We start from the raw sequence: 20,521 nt of genomic DNA, 5'->3' as shown, positions 1-20,521 counted from the left end.
GCCAGGCCTGGAGTCCCAGGGACAGCCCGGGGCTGGGCCTCAGCAGATGCTGTGGGCTCCTGCCAGCCCCCAGCTGCTCCCAGGGAGTCTGGGAGAACCACGGGGGATTTTCCAAGGGTTTTGTGGGGAAGATCAAGGGCGGGCAGGCAGGCGGGGAACCCTGGGCTCGGGGGCTTGGGTCCTAATCTGGGATTATCTCTGAGCATCTTTGCTGGTGAGGGGGCCACTCAGGACCCAAGGCCCCCTGGAACGCCCAGTCTCCCCGTGTTCACTCCCGAGGCTCTTCCAGGTGTTCCGTCTCCAGCATTCCTCTCCCCCCAACCCCTACCCCTACTGTCCCTCAATCAGGAGAGATTTAGTTTCTTTGGAAGCAGGGCCTGGACCCGGGGGGTCCGAGGGCTCTCTCCCATCTGAATGACACCAGGTGGTATGAACTCTGCGGATCCTCTCCTGCCCGGCCCAGGAGGTCCCTGCCCCTTTGTCAGCCAGGGCCTGGGCTCTCTCCTCAAGCATCTGAACAGGCTGCCTGCCCTTGGCCCCTCTGCCTGGGCCAGCCCCCCGACTCCGGCTGGGGGCCATGGGCCTGCCGCGGTGCTCAGTGAGGACGGAGGTGAGGAGCGGAGCCAGCCTCACTCATGAGCAGCTGGCTGCCTGGCTGACCCCTCCATTGGCACGCGTGTCCAGGCTTCCCTCCCTGGGCTCGGCCTGGGCCTGTCCTATAGGGCCCTGGGTGAGGTTCAGGATGCCCTCTGTTTGCTCACGGTCCCCTCAGCAGAGGACGGCCCCACACTCCTGCCCACTTTACCTGCCCGAAGGCCGCCTGCACCTGGGCCTCCAGCTCTTGCAGGAGCTGCCGCCGCCGGGTGACTGCTGGGCTGGCAGGGGCCTGGCTGGGCCCTGCAGGGCCCTCAGAGGGTTTGGGGTCCCCCGTGGGGACGCTGTCACCTTCCGGGTCCTGGGGAAGGGCCATGGAGACGAGGGCTTGGCACCTCTTGCTGGCCGGGGAGGCGCTGCCCCACTCCAGTCTTCTTGGTGGTCCTGCAGGAGGGTCGCTTAGTGGGCAGCTGTGGGCGTGGTCTCCGCAAGGTCCCTGTGTCTCTCCCCTCCGTTCCTTGATCCGTGGGCTGGGAGGGCCCCCCAATTCCCAATCTTTCCTAGTTCCCCATGCGTCTCCTCCAGCGCCTCTCCCAGAGCCTCACCTTCCCCCGACCCCGCTGCCTCCAATTTCACGCGGGCCACAGACAGCACCTGGGGCCCCGCGGGCCAGGCTGGGCAGACCCCGGCCGCCCAGCCTCTCCGGCTCCTGGCTTCCGAGTCTCCCTGCACGGCCCGCCTCCCCTGGTCCCGTCCTGCTCTCTGCCCTGTGGGGTCTGCGTGGCTGTCTCACCTGCAGGCCCTCTCCCCACCCTGCCCCCGCTGACATGGCCCCCTCAGGCCCAGCTCTCTGTCACTCCCCACCCTCTGTCGGACGGGGCTCCTTCTCACACTGGCCTGTCTTTCTGTCTGTCCACCCTCGTCCTTCTATTCTCCCCTCTCCTCCCAGGAGGGCTCCTGCATTGTGGAAAGATGGGTCTCCCAGCTTGCCCCAGACCCTCCGCCTCCCTCCACCGCAGGGTTCCTTGCACTTCCCCCTCCCACCTCCTGCCAGCACCTCCAACCTCCCGCTCCTCAGGGTAAAGGATGGGGGTGACCCAGGCAGCCCCACCGGCCTCTTGTGCCCCCTTGTTATGTCCGTAGACCACTCACCACCAAGCTGCTGCTCCTCACCTCCCAGAATGAGGTCAGCTGTCCTGCCCGGCCCTGCTTCAGGTCCCTCATGATTTATTCACCTGCCCCCCGCACCAGCTTTTGTCCGAGGGAACCGGATCCTGCCACCTGAGCTGCGGGCTCTGGCCTCTCTCGGCCACGCGGCCACCCATTCATGTATTCCTTTGGCAGACGTCTGCCACACGACTGACCTCATCAGCCCGAGGCCCTGCTCTCAGGCCCATGTCACTCAGAAAGCGGTCTCAGCCCGGCTGCAGGGGCTTGGGGCACTGACCCAGACACCAGGGAGGCCTTGCTAGACATGGCCATACAGACAGATGGACTGCCGATGAAGGTCTTATATTCTTTATTAAAAGAGTCCGTTAGGGGGAGATAGGTAAGAAGATCTTACCTATTCCGGGGTCTCCCACGATGTCTAGCCCACACATCGCCTGATACATAGTAATCAACGTGTGAATGAAGGCTTGTGTCTGTCTCTACCCGCTGCTCCAAGCTGCAGTTCTTCCGATGGCAAGGATGACGGTGCCTTCCCCACCCTGTTCCCCGCAAGCCAAACCCAGGTCTGGAGCCTGGTAAGCACATACCCAGAGCCACGTTGAGATAACACTTCACACTTACTAGGATAGTTAAAGCAAAAAAGACAGTCAATAACCATTGCTGGTGAGGATGTGAAGTTGGAACCTTTACACGCTGCTGTTGGGTTTATAACGTGGCGCTGCTCCTTTGGAACAATCTGGCAGTCCCTCAGAACGAGTTACCACATGACCCCAAGATTTTGCTCCTAGGTATATACCCAGGGGAATTGAGACATAAGTTCACACAAAATTTGTATGCTAATGTACAAAGTGCATTATTCATAATAGCTAAAAGGTGAAACAACCCAACATGAGTGGGTGAAGAAAATGTGCGTGTCCAGACGATGGACTATGATTCAGCCATAGAAAGACGTGATGCACCAGTGAGGCCACAGTGTAGGGGAACCTGGAAACCACGATGCTAAGTGAGAGGAGCCAGGCACGAGGGATCACACAGTGTATGATGCCATCTGTATGACATGTGCAGAACAGGCAGAGCCATAGCGACTGGTGGTTGCCAAGGATGGGGAGGGGGAGTGAGGAATGACTGCTAATGGGTAGGGGGTTTCTTTGGGGGATGGTGAAAATGTTCTGGGATTAGATAGTGGTGATGGTTGCACAACACTGAATGTAACAAATACAACGGAATGCACACTTTAGAAGGGTGCATTTTATGTAGCAATAAAGCTCTTTGTTTCTATATATTTAAAAACCCACCAAAGACAGATGCTGAGGTGTACATGAACTGTAGGTGGGGATGGGACACAGGGAGGCGTCTGGCCAGTGGGCTGGGAAAGCTGTGTTTCTGGGCCCCAGAGCAGAGGCCCCAGGGCGGCCACAGAGCTAGAGCACAGGCCGGGCCCATGGAGCCAGAGGACTGTGGGTAAAAGCAGCCACCGGGAACACTACAGCATAGTACCAAGCCATCTGGGTGACAACCCCCTCAGGGGACCTGAGAGTGATGGCTGGAGGGGGTGAGCCTCGGGAGGCTAGTGCAGCAGAGGACGGGGGTCTCCCATTCGCTCAGATCCGTGATGCCTGTGCACAGAGGCAGGGTGCGCTCCAGGCCAGAGCAGGTGAATGAACCTCTCTGAGCCTTGGGGTCCTCGTCTGTGTATGGCACTGAGACTCTCTCCCTCCCAGGGTGTTGTGGAGATGAAACGAGACCATGTACATGAAAGCTTTTTCCTAAGCTGCTAAGTGCTGGGCAGATGTTCCTCCAGCTGTGGATCAGGGATAGAAGTCCGCTCGGGCAGCACTACCCCCGGCCCCAGGCAGCCACGAGCTCCCACGAGACTCAGAGACGCTGGTGATTAGGTGGGATGGCTCCCCCCTGCCCCCCATGCTCTGGGTGGGTACTTACACCCCTGGGAAGGATACCTTCCTCGCCTTGTGGCTCTGACAGGAAAGCCAAGCTGAGACGGAGCTCTGTTGGGCCCCAGTCTCCAGGGAAGACCACCACACCTGCTGAGAGCCCCCCTATGCCCTGCCTTGGGTAAGGGCAGCTAGGAGAACTTGGTCGTGGGTGCCAGAGGGATGGTGCAGGGAGACAGGCACTGGGCTCTGCCTGGAAGGGTGCAGCTCTCCCAAGTCCAGAGGTGTTACTGGCATTGGGGTTCTTGGGTTCCCCCAGATAGAAATTGAGAGGAAACCCCAGAGGAACTTCCAGGCAGATTTTAGGAAGCTTGAGCACAGGGGAGGCAGCCCGGAGGAGAGGGAGGTCCCCTGAACTCACTTGGGGGCTGACCCTGCCTGGCTGCTTTTATACGCTGGGGACACGTGGGCTTGTGGGAAAAAAGCAGGCTTTTTGATAAATTTCCCATTTCAGGGTCTCGTGACTTCGTTTTGCCGCCGCGTTGCCTGGCAACTATGTTTGCACCTGCGGCGTGGGGGCAAGATGGTGGTGGTGTTCACTGGCGCCCCATCAGGAAGGTCAGAGAGCTGTCAGACCCTGGTCGACCTTATACGAGGGGCAGTAGTTTCAACCCCTGCAGGGAAGCAAGGTGAGAAGGGACATGAGACCACCTACCTCTGAGTTTCTGAGTAGAATCGAGAAGAGGTGACATTTTTGCAGTGAGCTTCTCCGGTGTTCTTTCTGGCCACCTGGTCTTAACTTGGCCGCCTGGATACTCAGCGTTTTTCCCAAGTCTCTGTCCTGCCTCAGGAGGTCCTGTTCACTCTGTTACCAGACAGGGGCCTGGCCTAGGCCCAGCTGTAGTGTGCGGAGTCTTGACTTCGTGTAGGAAAGATTTTGCAACACGAGTCCCGGTGTCTACGGGGTTGCGTTTATTAAAGCTGGGGCCAGGGAAACAAGGTAAGGGTTTAGCATAGAGGAAGCAACAGGAGAGCCCGGGCTGGGCTGCCTGAGCTCCCTGGCAAGTCAGAGAAAAGGGGGCTTTGGGGACAGGTTCGGGGGATTAGCCTGGGACAGGCTGCCCGCTGCCCACTGCCTTCGAGTTTAGGAGACGCGGGCCTTTGGGGAAAGAGGTGGCGGGAGAAGGAAAAGGAAAAGGGAATGGCACAGGCTGCTTCCCAGAGGGAAAGCGTGAGTGCCGGGTCCTTTGTCTTGAGGATTTTCTCTCTCTCTTGCAGGCGCAGGTGGGGGTATTTTAGGGGAGGCATCAGGGGAGAGTGTCAGCAGAATATCCATCAGTTCTCCACGTGTGCCCATTCAGGGTCGTGGTCCCCACTGATTGGTCAGTGCCAGGGCAGCTCTTTAGTCAGTGCAGTTGGTCTTGGCATCACTCACCTGGTTTTGCTGCTTTTCTGGGCCTGGAGCTGAAACATAACGGAGGCCTGGTTGCTCTCTCCAGGGAGGAAAGACCAGGGGAGGAAAGGTTAGCCCGGGGGTGAGGTGCCTGTTCTCCCAGCTTTGCCCCTGCCAGGCCTTCCACCTCGGTGACTGTCTGCACCTGGCTGCAAATTGCTCGGCCAGTTTGTTCAGTGATCCATCCCAGTTTTCCTATTCCGCTTGTCAGAGAATTTTTCTAGCTCCTTACTATCTTGTCTCAGTTCCAGTCTTTCCTTTTTTCTTTTTTTCTTTTTAGATTTTATTTATTTTTAGAGAGAAGAGAAGGGAGGGAGAGAACATCCATCTGGGAGAGGTACATTGACTGGTCGCCCCTCACACACCCCCATCCGAGGACCTGGCCTGCAGCCCAGGACTGTGCCCTGACCAGGAATTAAACCAGCGACCTTTGGCCCCCAGTTCACTGAGCCACACCAGCCAGGGCTCAGTTCCACTCTTTCTGTCTTCCCATCCGCCCATATCCCCAGGCCCAGCCTGTATTTGAAGAGTACTGAGCAGTTAGACTTAGTCAAAAACTGGTTTGGTGGTGACAGACCTTGCAGAAGAAAGAATGAGGGTTAAAAGTGAGGCTGCTGAAGCTGGCCAGGCCTCAGTGTAAATCCTGTTTACCAGCGCTGTGACCCTGGGGAAGTCAGTTAACTTCTCTGTTTCAGTTTCGTCCTCTGTCAAACCAGGATCGGAACAGTACCAAGCGTAGGGCTGTAATATCTGTAACGCCCTCAGCCCCTAAGGGTTGGCTGTTATTACTGTCACAGCTAGAGAATGTGTAAGTGTGTCACGTTAGGTGGGCAGGTGCCACGGATGGTGAAGGAATCCACAAAGAGAAGGAAATGCAGACAGTGAAGTTTTTCTTCACTTTCCAAGACGGAAAAGGGGCCTCGGTGCAGAGAGTAGCGCCCGCCCGAAAGGCTGCCACTCGTGGTCAGGGTGGCTGCAGAACAGGGTGCTTCGGGGTGACGCTTCACTTTGCTTTGATGTTATTTTCAGGTGCAGGGTCTGGTCGTTGTGACCGCGCACGTCCTGTTTGGCAACTTTTCAGCACATCCGTGCCTTTAGAATACTTTCAGCAATTTTCCAGTCCTGATAATAGCGACTGGGAGAAACAGCAGTTAATTATGGCAGACAGGGTCAAGAAGAGGTTAGCTAGTTCTGGTAAAGAGAACCTGAAACGGGCTTTTTGTCCTTTTAGATAAGTCTATTGAAATTGCATCTATTCAGGCAACACACATTTATTGAGCACCTACTATGTGCTGATGCTAGGAACCCAGCAGTGAGCAAGGTACTCAGTCCTGGCCCTCTGGGGTCCCTGAGTACTTACCCAAGTGTGTTGGGCCGTGTACAAACATATCCTGTGTACAGCCACTGGCCTGCAGGCAAGGCATACCCCTGCAGATGCGCAGGTAGGCCTGTCCAGCCCTGCCCCCACCACACCCAGTGTTTCGCCTGGGTCTAAGCCAAGTGACTTAGCGCATTCCTGGGGTGAGGCAGGGCAGACAGAGGAGGTGGAGCAGAACCGTAAATACAAGCCCTCTGGGCTCCTTTCCACTTCCTGCACATTTGCCCTTCTCTGCCTGCCAGTGTGTAGGGTCTGCAGCGGGTGGGGGACGGACCCCGGCTAAGCTGCCCTCTCTCCAGGGAGTCTGACCCCCAGGCTGCAGCCCTGAGGTCAGTCCTTCATCTTGCGTCCGTCTGTCTGTCTCTCCTGGTGCCAGCCTGCACCATCATCTACCTCCTCGTCCGAGTGTGGCACCTGTTTGTTCCCGAGAACAAAGGGCTCAGGCCGGCCACAGGCCAGCTGCTCAGGCTGCTCCCTGGACTTGGGCCAGGGCCAGAGGCAGGATGCGGGCAGCAGGGCCAGAACTGGCTTTTGCCACTATTCCTCTGTCTCTCCTGGGGCCCTGCGGGGCTGGGTGTCCCCCTCTCAAAGACACTGTTGGGGCCGCGGTCTCCGTTCTTCCTCTGAGGTCCATCGTCTCCCAGAAGGCTTCAAGGTTAGGGTCTCCATCCTGTTCCTCTGTCCCATCTGCACACTCCTGTCTGCACACTCTGGTCTCCCCACCCCCCTGCCCCCAGGGCGCTGCAGGCCATGCACATGCTGCTGGCTGACCAGGGCCAGAGCTGGAAGGAGGAGGTGGTGACCAAGGACAGCTGGCTGCAGGGCTCGCTCAAGGCCTCCTGTGTGAGTGCTTGTGCCCGATAGGGTCAGGGGCTGGGCCTTGGGGGGCAACACTAAGGTGGGGGACAGCTGAGCTCAGTGTCCCTCACTGAGCCATGTCATCCCCCAGCTGTATGGGCATCTCCCCAAGTTTCAGGATGGAGACCTTACCCTGTACCAGTCCAATGCCAACATTATCCAGTGATCTGTTGCTAAACATTTAGGTTGCTTCTGTATCTTGGTTATTGTCAATAATGCTGCAGTGAACATAGGGATGCACATGTCTTTTTAAAGGTTTTATTTATTTTTAGAGAGAAAGAAGGGAGGGAGAAAGAGGGAGAGAAACATCTATCAGTTGCCTTTTGCATGCCCCCAACCTGGGACCTGGCTCGCAACCCAGGCACGTGCCCTGACAGGGAATCAAACCCGAGACCCTTTGGTTCGCAGGCCAGAGCTCAATCTACGGAGCCACACCAGCCAGGGTGGGATGTATCTATCTTTTCGAATTAGTTCCCAATACATATGAGTGGAAACCAAGTTGATTGTTCTAATCACAATGGGTTAAAAAGCTACCTCTCGGAGGCAGGTCTGACAGGCGGTTCTTCTGTTTAACTAGTGCAAGCCAGTGTTCTACAGAGAGACAGAACCGACAGGATATCTGTCTGTCCATCTGGCAAGCCTTGATGCACAAGTTCATTTAGGCCCTTGTTTGTGTCACTTTTGCTGATATCATATTGGCCAAAGCAAGTCAGGTTGTCACACCCTGACCTCAGGAGGTAGAGAAATCCTTTACCTCTTAATGGGAGGATCAGCAAATTCCCGGGGTGGCGGGGCTTGCTCATGCAGGGGAATGGGAAGAACTTGTCTGTTTGCAATAGGCCACGATGTTCTTCAGGCAGAAGATGGATGACTGCAGGTAGAAGAACAGAGAGGCAAGAACCCCAGCAGGCAAAGAGGTGAATGTGTAATTTTTAGGGGAGCCCCAAGACAAACAGAAACAGAGTGTATGTTGTGTAAACTAGCAGTAAGAAAAATGAAATGATACCATCCATCAATCCAAAAGGCGGCAAGAGAGAGAGCAGAACAAGAGAGCAGGTAGCAGAAGACACAGGTCGAAGCACAGATATTTGTGACCAGTTAAGCTAAGTGGAAATAGACTACTCACACAAATATGCCCAGTTGGTTTTTACAAAGATGCCTGTTTCTAAATTATATAAAGGGAGTGATACACCGGGTACTCTTCTGAGTGACTTCTTTCACTTCTATAACGTCCGTGGCCATACTCCGTTGTATATCATATAATAAGTGACGTTCCTGTTCTCCTGGCTGTCGGCATTTGGGTGGCTACCGGTTTTTGGCTGCTAGGAACGAAGCATTGGCTCATTTGATTGTGGAAGCTTGATATTCTAAAATCCGCCTGGTAGGCTTGAGAGCCGGGGGGAGGGTGGATGTAGTGGTTCGGGCCTGAAGGCAGTTTGCTGGCAGAATCCCCTCTTTCTTGGGAGAAGCCAGTCTTTTTGTAAACCCTTCAGCTGGTGAGATGAGGCCCACCTATAGTACATTCATGCATGCCAATGGCGGGGGGAGGTCCCACACAGGCGAGCAGTAATAATGCATCAGGAACTGGGGAGCATACATGTGCGCACACACACACTCCTGCGGTCCGGCACGCCGGAAGAGCCCAGGGCCCCTCTGTAACCCTGCTGTAGGAGAGAGAAACCGGACAATTTGAAACGAACTCTGGAATTGTCTATGGTTCACGGGGCACAGGGATGGAGGTGGGGGTAAGCAGATGCTTCCCCACACCCCAGGGCACACAGGGAGGTTGATTTAGGCTCTGAGAGGGGAAGGGGACAGAGACCTGGGGCTGGGGTGGTGGCAGGAGGGGTGGGAAGGAGAAGCATCAGCCATGGCCACTCCCCCAACCCCCCCACCTCCACTTTAATAGCTTGAACCCAGGCCCCTGCCTACACAGGCAGACGCTGACGGCTCACTGTCCCTGTCAGGTCCTGGGGAGCCCAGAGGAGGAGGCCTTTGCGTTGCCTGAGAGATTCCAGTCCCTTCTGTGTGTGTGTGTGTGTGTGTGTGTGTGTGTGTGTGTGTGTGTGTGTGTCCCAGCGCTGGGGCGGGGGAAAGAATGTAGCAGGAGGGCGTACACATTGTTTCAGATATAAAATTGCAACTGTTGCTTTTTCTTTTCTTTTCTTTTTTTTTTTTTTGTAGCTCATTGAATACCTATACCTAGGAAGCACTGGAAAGCGAGTTTCGGGTTGCTTTTAGCATACATAAAATGAACAGATTAGGCTCCTCTGGGAGAAGAGTAAGGAAAGAGTTTTGCTTCGTTAAGGGATAAAGAGGGTATTGGCAGGAGCTGAGGGAAGAAGGTCACCAAAGGCAGGGAGCAGCAGAGACCCTAAGCCCAGGCCCCTGCGCCAGAACCTGGAGCTTGTAAGGCACAGGGCACACTGCTGGTGGGGACTTGGCCCAGCCCTGGGTGGGCCAGGGCTGTCTGCGGGAACAGCACCTGTCCCCGCCTGTCCCTCCTCAGGCTGGGCCAGTCCCAGAGGGTGCCTCCCTGCGTTCTACCTGCCGAAGCACTGCAAGGACGTAATCACTTTATTGTCCATATATAAAGTGACCTTATATATCGAGGGCGTCCTCAAGCTTATCGCTCCTGAGGAATTGCGGCTCCGGGCAGAAAGGGGCGTCAAAGAAGAAGCGAGGACCCGGCACCTGGGCAGGAGCCGGGTCCTCCCCACTCAGCCCCTCTCTGTCTCTCTAATGAGCTCCTGTCTCAATTTCCTTTCTGCCTCCTGGGGACGCCCCGCCGTCAACCTATTCCACAGCCGCCCGGGGAACACAACGTTCCCCGGGTGGCTGCCTCTCCTGGGTCTCCATCTCAGGGAAGGCCGCCTCCCCAACAATCACCAAGCCTGGAAGCTTCCACCCGGAGGCCCAGCCAGCCCCCGCCTGGCCAGCACACCTGGCCAGCTCCGTGGGGAGGGTCTTCGTGAAACGGTGCCACCAGGGCCCACAGTCGGGCCTGAACCTCGGAAAGGGTCCCTGGAGAGACAGACGGGGTGAACGGCGCTGCAGCTCACCCCGGGCCCCTCTGCTACTGTCCTCAGCCCCCATGACAGCGGGCTGCGCAGCTTGGTGTGGTGCCAGGAACACCTCAACTCGCTAACGTGACTTTTGAAAAGGGAAGGGCTCCGTGTCCCGTTGTCCAGACAGATTTCAAAAACCATATTGTTCTTCTCGTACTTTCCCAGCGACCTCTCTCTGCCTGTAACCAGGGGAGCAGCTTCCACATTACACAGGCGTGTTTCAGCGCGGGGACCTGGAGCAGAATGGGAAGCGGCCGGCCCCCCGGACACGCGGTAGGACAGGGGCCTGGGAGGCGGCATCCCAACGGTCAGAGGAAGGACAAGCCCGGCTGGAGCGCGGCTCGGGGAGTGCTCGCGAGTTTCTGAGCCGCACGCGCGTCTGCGCCCAGGGCGCGTGGGGTCTCGTGCAGCGTCTGTCACATCCTTTGCGGGGACGAACGCAAGGGTTTGTGTTTCGGAATCTGCGACCCAGGCAGAGACAGGCGCAGACACGGAAAAGCCCAAGGCCTCTAGAAGATTCTGGAACCCGTACCCAGCCGTCAACGTGATTCCACCGGCTCCAGGCAGATGTGGGGCAAAATCTCCGCGGGTGCAGCGGAGCGCACGGAGCTCCGCCGCGAGGTGGGCCGTGGGGTGCCGGGGTGTGGGGCGGGGCGAAGGGTTGGGGGGCGGGCCGGGCAGCCAAGGGCGGGGCCCGCGCGTGACTCAGCACTGGGGGCGGAGCGGGGCAGGACGGGGCGGGACCACCTTTGTAAGACCCGGGAAGCGGTCGCCTAAGCTCAGCAGCCGCCGCATTCGCCGTTGTTGGGGCTTTTGTCTGCACCGCCACTAGTGAGTCGTCGCTGTGGCTTCGGGAAGGATTGGGGGGGGTGGTGCTTGAGGCTGGCGCGGCTCCCGGGGGCTCGGAGCGCGCCCCGCACGTGGCCGGAATCCCCGCCTCGGGCCGGGGCTCCTACAAGGCCCTGCCCCACCACCCACAGCCACGACGGGGATCCAGGGCACCAGCCTAGGTTTGGGGCTCTCAGGGGCCCGTCTCCCCGCCCCCGGCGCGGAGATCAGCCCCTAAGGGGCCCGAAGCGCCCAGGGCAAGGGATGGGGCTCCAGGGAGGACGGGCGGTGCACTGTCCCGCATGGTGCTCTTCCAGCGAACTCTAACAAGCCCTCTGTCCCCTCTAGTGCCGCCCTACACCGTCGTCTACTTTCCTGTTCGAGGTAGGGGCCTGTGACTGCGAGGGAGGGAGGGAGGCAGCTGTTGGGGGCGGCAGCCCATGGCCTCTCACCCACCTGGGGGAGTCCCCAAGCCCCCTTATCGTTCCTCATGTGGCTGCTAGCCTGGACCTTTCTTTCCGTGTCCCTGAGCTCCCTGGGTTGGAGTGCGGCCTGTCCCCCTCACAGTGTGCTCTGAGATCAGTGGAGGGGGCCCCTCCCCAGGGCACTATGGGGCTGGGGTCTCCGCATCCCCACTACCCTGCCTCCCGCCCCCAGGGCGCTGCGAGGCCATGCGCATGCTGCTGGCTGACCAGGGCCAGAGCTGGAAGGAGGAGGTGGTGACCAAGGACACCTGGCTGCAGGGCTCGCTCAAGGCCTCCTGTGTGAGTGCTTGTGCCCGATGGGATCAGGGGCTGGGCCTTGGGGGGCGAAGTAGGATGGGGAAGCCAAGCGGGGCACCTCTGACAGACCTGTGCCACCCCCAGCTGTACGGGCAGCTCCCCAAGTTCCAGGACGGAGACCTGACCCTGTACCAGTCCAATGCCATCCTGCGCCATCTGGGCCGCTCCCTCGGTGAGTCCTGAGGGTCGGGGGGCCCAGTGCAGGGCAGGGGTGGGTGGGCATCAGCTATTGTTCCTGCTTGGAGCCAGCCTCTCCCATTTAAGTTGAGCTGCCTGGTGCCCCTGTGGAGCGGAGGGAACGCAGGTACCTGGAGGTTATATGACTTGCCCAAGGTCAGGCCCAGGGCCGCCTGCGATCCTTGCCCTGTGTCAGGCTGCCTCCCACTGACTTCTGAGCACCTCTTGTGGGTCAGGTCTCATCCTCCCATCCACCTCCTCCTCCCTCCTCCCCAGCCGGGGCCCACAGGCGGCCACGTGGCCTGTCGATAAATCAGCTGACTGTTGCGTGTCAGGCCACCAGTCACGCTGTCTGCTCTCCCACCCTGCCCCCCGCGCCCCCACCCTAGGGCTGTACGGGAAGGACCAGCGCGAGGCGGCCCTGGTGGACGTGGTGAACGACGGCGTGGAGGACCTCCGCTGCAAATACGGCTCCCTCATCTACACCAACTATGTGAGTGTGGGCGCCGGCGAAGAAAGGGGCTTCCTGAACTCGCACCCAACACCGCACCCCTCGTGGCTCTGGCGGAGCCCTCCCACGGTCGGGCCAGGGCTGGCTCCGGCTCTGTGCGGGGGGCCAGGAACCAGCAGTGGCAGAACAGCACAGGGGACACTGAGCCAGGAGTGGTTCGTGATTGCCTGGGCTGGGGGTGGTCAGGAGGGCTTCCTGGAGCAGGTGGAGGAGGAGGAGGAGGAGGATCTATAGCCAGCCTGTGGGAGGGGGTGCTGGCACTTTCAGGTGCGCGAAGTATGCAGGCACGGAGTGTATTCGGGACCCGAGACCTGTTTAGCAGAGGCAGGGCAGGGTGCCTGAGAGAGAGGGGGTGTGGCGGGGGGGCAGCAGGCCCAGGGCCTGAAGGTCTGAACCCCCTGGCTTAGGCCCTTTCCTGCGGGCAGTAGGGAGCCATGGAGTAGCCTAAGCAGGGTGGCATCCAAATGTGACTTCTAGAAGGATCCTTCAGGCTTTGGTGGGAGTTCACTGAAGATCACCGAGTAGAGAAGAAAAGAACTGGCTGCTCAAGTGGACAGCATGTGACAGTAGCCTGGGGGTGGGGAGTGATTCTGAGATTGGCCCAACAGAAAGGGGCATTTCTGGGCGGGACAGGGGTGGGCAGCAGTGTGAGGGTCAGGAGCTGATGCCCAGCGGTGTCTTTCTGGCAGGAGGCGGGCAAGGAGGATTACGTGAAGGAGCTGCCGGGGCGCCTGAAGCCTTTTGAGACTCTGCTCTCCCAGAACCAGGGGGGCCAGGCCTTCATCGTGGGCAGCCAGGTGAGCGACTGTCTCCGTGCTGCGCCTGCCATGTCACCCTCTCCTACAGGTGGCAGACAGGTACAGAGAAAGCATGTGAGCCATTCACTGCTGGGCAGCCCCAGGGAACGGCTCAGGCTCTTGATCTTCCTCCTCCCCTGCCCTGCTGAGCTCCCCCCCCTGCCCTGCAGATCTCCTTCGCCGACTACAACCTGCTGGACTTGCTGCTGGTCCACCAGGTCCTGGCCCCCGGCTGCCTGGACTCCCTGCCCCTGCTCTCTGCCTACGTGGCTCGCCTCAGCGCCCGGCCCAAGCTCAAGGCCTTCCTGGATTCCCCCGAGCACGTGAACCGCCCCATCAATGGCAATGGGAAGCAGTGAGGGCTGGTGGCGCCCTCAGGGGGAGGCGTGGCCTGCCTGCCTTCCCTTCCAATAAAATTTCCAGAGAAACGTGGTGCTGTGGGCATTGAGTTCCATGGGGAGGGGTCCCGGGACCCTCATGTGTCAGATTCAGGGACGGTGGCAGCCAGCTAGGCTACTCGAAATCCTAAAACCCAATCAGAGTGGATTCCAGAAGCACTCAACCCCAGGAAGAGCGATAAAAAAAGAAACAGGAAGAGAAGTCACTGGTCCCTGCCCCAGAGGTTCCCACAGTCCGGAGGGAAAGGGCTCACTGTTGGAAGCATGCTTTCTCATCCCAGCCCGCTGCCCGCCCGAGGGCTAGCCCTGGCCCCCTGCAGGGGCGGGCGTGGGCAGAGCAGTCCCTGCCCTCTTCAGGTGGGGCTCTCCTGGCTTCCCTGGGCATCGAGGGCATGCGAGCCACACTGGACGACCCAGGCGCCTCTCCCGGCGCCTCCTGTCACCATGCGGGTCACTAAGGAATGGAGCCTGGCTGAGCTGCTGGGGGTGTGTCCATAGTGGTGAGAGCCCCAGGCAAAGTGCAGGCACTGGGCTAAGAGCATGTCAGGGGCCTCAGGGCTTCCAGGGAGGGTTGGAGCCCAGAGGTCATGGGAGCCTCTCGCCACTCTACCCCCCACCCTGGCATGCAGCCTGGAGGAGCAGGTGCTTCTCTGGGGAGCCTTGCCCAACCTTAGAGTCACCGGCCACCAGCCCAGAAGGGGGAGCCCCCACATAGGGGAGTCCCTCAGGCAGTCAACCTCTGGTTTCTGAGAGACCTCAGTAGGTTGGAGACCTTCCTGGAAATGCCACTCAAGAGCCGGGAGGAGGCATTCTACCCGAAGGCTGCAGAGGAGTCAGGAAAGGAATGCTGGCCCTGCCTGCCCCTTAGAGGCCCCCTGTCGGGGCCGTCTGTGTCCCCAGACCAATCATGGCCCAGGCACCAGGGCTCAGCGCTCCACGCCCGCTGGGAGCCCCAAGGGCGCCGGGCAGCAGAGAGCAGTGCCAGGAGCTCCCTGGGCATTCATTGCCCCGGAGGCTGAGGGAACAGGCTAGAGGTGGAACAGATACTACCAGGGGCAGGACTTTGGATTCAGGAAGTGTAGGTCCAAACTGAAGAGCCTGCACCCTCCCACTGCCTACATCCGCACGTGCAAATGGTAACCGCAGTCGCTGATGCTGACTGAGTGCCTGCCCGCGCCGGGCGTGCCACAGGCTGCGCTGTTACCTCCTTAATCCTCACCACACATGAGTAGATACTCATCCCTATTTATGGGTGAGGAAACTGAGTCACAGGAAGTTTGGTAGCTTGCCGATGTGAGCATTGATCAAGGCACAAACGAGGTTATTCACCACACCCCCGGGGTCACACAGGTTGAAGCAGCTTACGTGTCCGGCAGGACTGGCTAAGTAGGTTAGAAATCGCTGCTGTGAAGAACGAGGGGCCTGGGTCAGGCTCTCCGGCCCAGAGGGTGCTGGGACGGCTGAGTGCAGCCTTCTCTGCCAGGAAGCATTTCCTACTCTTCAGCTATGACACGGGAAAGCGAGACTTCCCTGCTCCCCTTTTTGTGGGCAGAGAGGGCGAACGACTCCCAGGACAGCATGTGATTGGCAGCACAAGAAACCCCTGCATTGTCCCCCCTGGCTCCACGACCAGTGACGGATGGCGGAGGCTCTGGTGGCCTGGTCCACGAGGGAGGATGATGGGGAGCAGAGCCCCTGCTAACGTGTGACAGACACGTGGGCACTTGGGCAACGTCTGTGGTTTTGCACTCCTGGAAGTTGAGTGGTTTGTTACTGCAGCATAACCTAACTCATCCTGTCTGGTCCCCCCTCATTCTCAGCTCCGGCCAAGGGATCCCAGTCACCTCTCAAGTTTTTCCTGCCTCCAGAGGTGATCAGGGAAGGGGACAGAGGGAGAGGGCTATGACTTTGGGGTGTTCTCCCCACTCTAAGACTAGGCCCCTCTGCCTCCCGCAGACCCTGATCTCCATCAGTGATGGAGAATGAGGAAAAGTCCTCGGGGTGGGAGGAAGGCCCCAAGCTGTAGGAAGTGATCAGAGAGAAAGTGGAAGGCCCAGCCCTCTCATTGGCGCAGACACTTGGCTCTCGGGCTGGAGAAAGTAGAACAGACCCATGAGGCCCTGGCCAGGTGCTGGGGTGCCCTATTGAAGGGTGGTGGGCACAACAGGTGTTGCTATGGAGACCCCAGCCTAGTGACTGGCTGCTGCGGAGAGCATAGGATATACAGGAGCTTGGTGTGTAGTAGCCGTGGAATCATGAAGTTGGAAAAGAAGAGTTCTTTAGTGTTAGTGAAATTGATTCACCATAGTGAGAAATTACTAGGTCCTTACTTCACACCGTAGACAACAATAAACTCTGGATAGACCAGTAGTGCTCACCTGGGGGTGCTTCTGTCCCCCAGGTTATGTTTGGCAGTGTCTGGAGACATTTTTGTTGCCACAACTTGTAGAGCTACTGGCACTTAGGGATTCTGGCAAACGTCCAACAATGCATGGGGCAGCTGCCGCCACAAAGAATGACAGCCCCAGATGTCCGCAGTGCAAGGCTGAGGAAGCCTGCACCAAGGCCCGCTTCCACATGAAAGAGAAAAGTAAAGTACAGAAGAAAATCTAAGAGGTGTCTTTACGGTCTTGGGCTGCAGATACATTTCTTCAGCAAGGTCCCCAGGTGAATAAACGGGACTGCACCCCCACGAGGGTTTTCCCGTGCACGGGGATGGCTGTTGCTCTTCCGATGATCAGACAGATGGCAAACGCAAAGGAAATACTTGCAAACGCCTGTGGTTTGCAACGTTGGCGTCGGCATTCCCACTAATCCTTCAGAATCCTCCCAAAGCCACAAAGATCACGAGAATCTGAAACACACCCTCCATCTCTCGTGACCGTAAGAGACACCTGCAGGGATTACAGTCATGAGCTGCTATGCACCAGACAGCCCCACATTTATAAAGCAAACGCTGACGGGAGGACAAGGGTTTCGGCAGCTGGAGAAAACAGATCTCTAACTGCAGAAGGAAACGAGAAGGCACTGTCCTTTCAATGGCTCTTGGGACTTTTCCTATAATAACCATCTGTTAGTCTTTAGAGGAAGTCTTAGAATATTCCAGAGGGAGAGAGAAATAGTCCAGACAACAGTTTCTCATTATAAGATAGAGCCCTGGCTGGTGTGGCTCAGTGGACTGAGTATCAACACGTGAACCGAATTCCCAGTTCAATTCCCAGTCAGGGCACAGGCCTGGGTTGCGGGACAGGTCCCCAGCTGGGGGCGTGTGATGGATGTATCTCCCACACATCGATGTTTCTCTCCCTCTCTCTCCCCCTTCCTTCCCCTTCTCTCTAAAATAAATAAAAATCTTAAAAAAAAAAAGAATCTAAAACAACAAAAACTAAAACCAAGAAACAGACACTAATGTCTATAGTTATAATAGTTACAAGAGTTATAATACAAGTATATTTATAAATCTCTTAAAATGACTCATGTCTGAGAAGAAATCAAAACCTAAACTGCAGAACTTCTAGCACATTAAAATAAAGAAGCACCAGCCCTGACCAGTGTGGTTCGGTTGGTTGCGTGTCGTCCCGCAAAGCAAAAGTTGTGGGTTTGCTTCCCGGTCAGAGCACCTGCGTGGGGTGTGGGTTTGATCCTTGGTTGGGGCTCGTACAGAGGCCATCAATCAATGCTTCTCTCACTTTGCTGTTTCTCTTCCTCTTCCTCTCTCCCTTCTCCTCTCGCTAAAAATAAATTTAGGCCCTGGCTGCTGTGGCTCAGTGGATTGAGCGTCAGCCTGCGAGCCAAGTGTCGCTGGTTCAATTCCCAGTCAGGGCACATGACTAGGTTGCACGTCAGGTCCCCAGTTGGGGGCGCGTGTGAGAGGCAACCACACAGTGATGTTTCTCTCCCTCTCTTTCTCCTTTCCCCTCTCTCTAAAAATAAACAAATTATTTAAAAATAAATAAATCAGTAAATTTAAAAAGTAAATAAAAATAATACAGAAGTGCCACACATCGCAGGCAAAGGTCTGCTGGTCTCGGTTACTCTAGCTTTATAATGACTCCTGCTGTCTGACAGGACACATGCCCTGAGCCCTTATTCTCCAAAACTGGCCTCACCGTCCTTGGCCCTTCATTTTTCCAGCTGCGTTTTAGCATTAGTTTTCCCAGTTTCACGAAAAGCCTTGCTGGGGTTCAGATTGGAGTCGCAGTGAGTTTGCAGATTCCTTTGGAGAGATTCGACACCTTTGTCATATCCAGTAACCCTACCCGGTGAAGCCCCCTGAGCAGCAGAGGGGCTGCTGGCTGGAGGCGGGCACTGGGGGTCATGGAGGAGGAAGGAAGCCATAAATACTGGCTGTGCCTCATGACCCATTGCAGCAAGTCCCCACCGTATGTCCCTGTGGCTCCGAGTTTTGTATATCGGGAGGAAATGGCCTTTGTAAGGTTCGAGGCGGTCACGGGAGGAGGAGCCTGTGACAGATGACAAACGGCTCAACCTGTTTCTAATAATAAACACTCAACAGGTTTTTCTCTTTTCTTTTTGCTGATTTATAAGCGAGGGCCTGGCATTTCTAAAAACTGAACTCTTGGGGACTGGGGAAGAGGAGCCTCACATTCCCAGTCAAGGGGTGTGAGCTCCTTCTGTGTCTGTTACCGCAGGGAGTGACCAGGGCTGCACTGGGTGACGAAGAGCTGACCGAGGTGGGGGTGGAGGTGGAAGAGGGTGTAAGGAGGATAAATGGTAATGGGAAAAAAATACAGTAAAAAATGAACTATTAAAACAAAAAAAGAAAGAAAGAATAGACTAAAGTGTTGTGTTCAAGCTTTTGTGGCAAAAAAGCACAGTGAGGGACACTCTGGGTACTCAACCTGACCTGGGTGCAGGTGTCTGACCGTCGCTTTGCTGCCAGGGAGGTGCTGGGATGCGTGGGCTGCGGGGACTGGACTGGGGCTGGGTGCCTGTGCCCAACTGAGACCTCACAGGTCCTCCCTGGTGGAGACTGCAGACAGTGTAGGCCAGGAGGGCCCCTGCGACACTGGCCGGCTGACAGGGAGGGACTCCCGGGACATGCTAGCATCTGCAGCACTTGTGCCAGAGAGCAGGGGGACCTGGCCAGGGTCATCGTGGAGCTGCTTCCCCGAAGGCGGTCCCCCTGTCCTGTGTGTGTCCCACCAGCCATGACTGATTGACTTTACTTTCTCAAGTTTAAATTAATGGGGGGAAGAAAGGGAGCCTCCAGTTCAGGATAGCAGAGTACAACCTGAAATCCACCCTGACCTTCTCAAACACATCAAAATCAGAGAAGAGAACACTGATAATAATGAAATCTCAGACACCCAGAAATGAAAAAGGCAGTTCTGTGCGGACTTCAAATAAGCCTGTCTCTGAAAAAATTAGGGAGAAACTCAGCCTGGGTGGGACCTGCAGCCCCCCGTCTTAGCCAAGAGGCAGGAATGCAGCCAGGTGAATGCACAGGGCTTGGGGCCAGGTCCTCAGGCTGTGTCCAGCTCTGGACAGTGGAGAGACCCACCCCCAGCCCACCTGTGCCTGAGGCCAGGCCTCCACCAGCAGCATGAAGCAGGGGGCCAGGAATGCCCTGCCTGCCACGTCTGGAATGAAGCCAGCCCAGAAAATAGGAGTGAAGAATTTGGGAGGGGAGGGAAGCCAGAGGGGATGAGTATGCCCTGTTTTAGATTCATCTTCAGTGAGCGCATAACCTTATTAATTAGCTTTTTCTGAAAAAAAGAAATTTAGTTATGACTGTTAGAAATATACGGAAAACCACTAAAAATAGAAATAAAATGTATCATTTCCAAACCAAGAGTGGGGGAGAAGGCAATAGCACAAAGAAAACTCAATGAATTCAGTGGAAGATAGGAAAGTAGAGGAATAAAGAAATTCAGAGAAAGAATGCTAAACAGAAATACAATACGGCAGACGTAAGTCCCAAATGGCTATACAATAAATGTAAATGGCTCAAACTCTCTTTTTAAAACACAGATACTGATTGGGTTAAAATAAAACCAAATAATATGTCACTAGCTGTTGTTTTTAAGATGTATTCTTAAAACAAGGAAAAGATGGAAAATAAAACAGAAAAAAATACCAAATACAAATAAAAAGAAAGCTTGTGTACCAAGAGTAACATCAGAGAAACTGGACCTCAAGGCAAGATTGTTAAAAGGGCACAGAAATATTTCAAGTGAGAAAAAACAATCCATCAATAAAACATTCTTTAAAATACCTGTGTTCAAAATTGGCTCAAGGACATGAATGACCATAAAGGAATCGGGGATCAGATCCCCCCTAAGCAGAGGCCCCAGCTCCAGGTGGTCTTACCTGAGTTCTAGCCATACTTCAGGAAACGATCAGGAAAAGGTGGAAAGTGGCCCCTCTCATTTTAACAAAGTCTCCTGGAGAAAATAAAACTAACCTCACTTGTGAGCGCTGATGTAAAATCAGTTCAGCAGCACAATGAGAGAGTGTTACAGTATCACCAAAAGGTTTGTTCCCGGAGGAATGGAAAATGAGAACAGCAAACACATAGCAGTTACTACACGCCAGGCCCTGTACCATGGGCTTTTTACAGAGATTAAAATGTGGCAGATGCCAGGAGGCACA

At 56.3% G+C, this 20,521-nt stretch overlaps 1 protein-coding gene across 1 annotated transcript; it reads left to right on the top strand.

Annotated features, from left to right (window-relative positions):
- Positions 1-6,990: 6,990 nt before the first annotated feature.
- Positions 6,991-13,940, top strand: GSTP1 (glutathione S-transferase pi 1). Its single transcript, XM_090291814.1, is given in 11 exon segments — positions 6,991-7,142; positions 7,225-7,330; positions 7,437-7,507; positions 10,977-11,185; positions 11,188-11,244; positions 11,590-11,625; positions 11,899-12,005; positions 12,108-12,195; positions 12,590-12,693; positions 13,401-13,508; positions 13,679-13,940. Coding segments are annotated over 11 exon segments (1,227 nt in total). The 3' UTR covers positions 13,868-13,940.
- Positions 13,941-20,521: the final 6,581 nt, after the last annotated feature.

This window comes from Furipterus horrens, unplaced genomic scaffold (genome assembly GCF_987537825.1).
Source record: "Furipterus horrens unplaced genomic scaffold, mFurHor1.1.pri manual_scaffold_2, whole genome shotgun sequence".
NCBI classification, from domain to species: Eukaryota; Metazoa; Chordata; class Mammalia; order Chiroptera; family Furipteridae; genus Furipterus; species Furipterus horrens.
The sequence above is the reverse complement of the archived record's forward strand: the minus strand, read 5'-3'. Positions and strand labels throughout refer to the sequence as shown.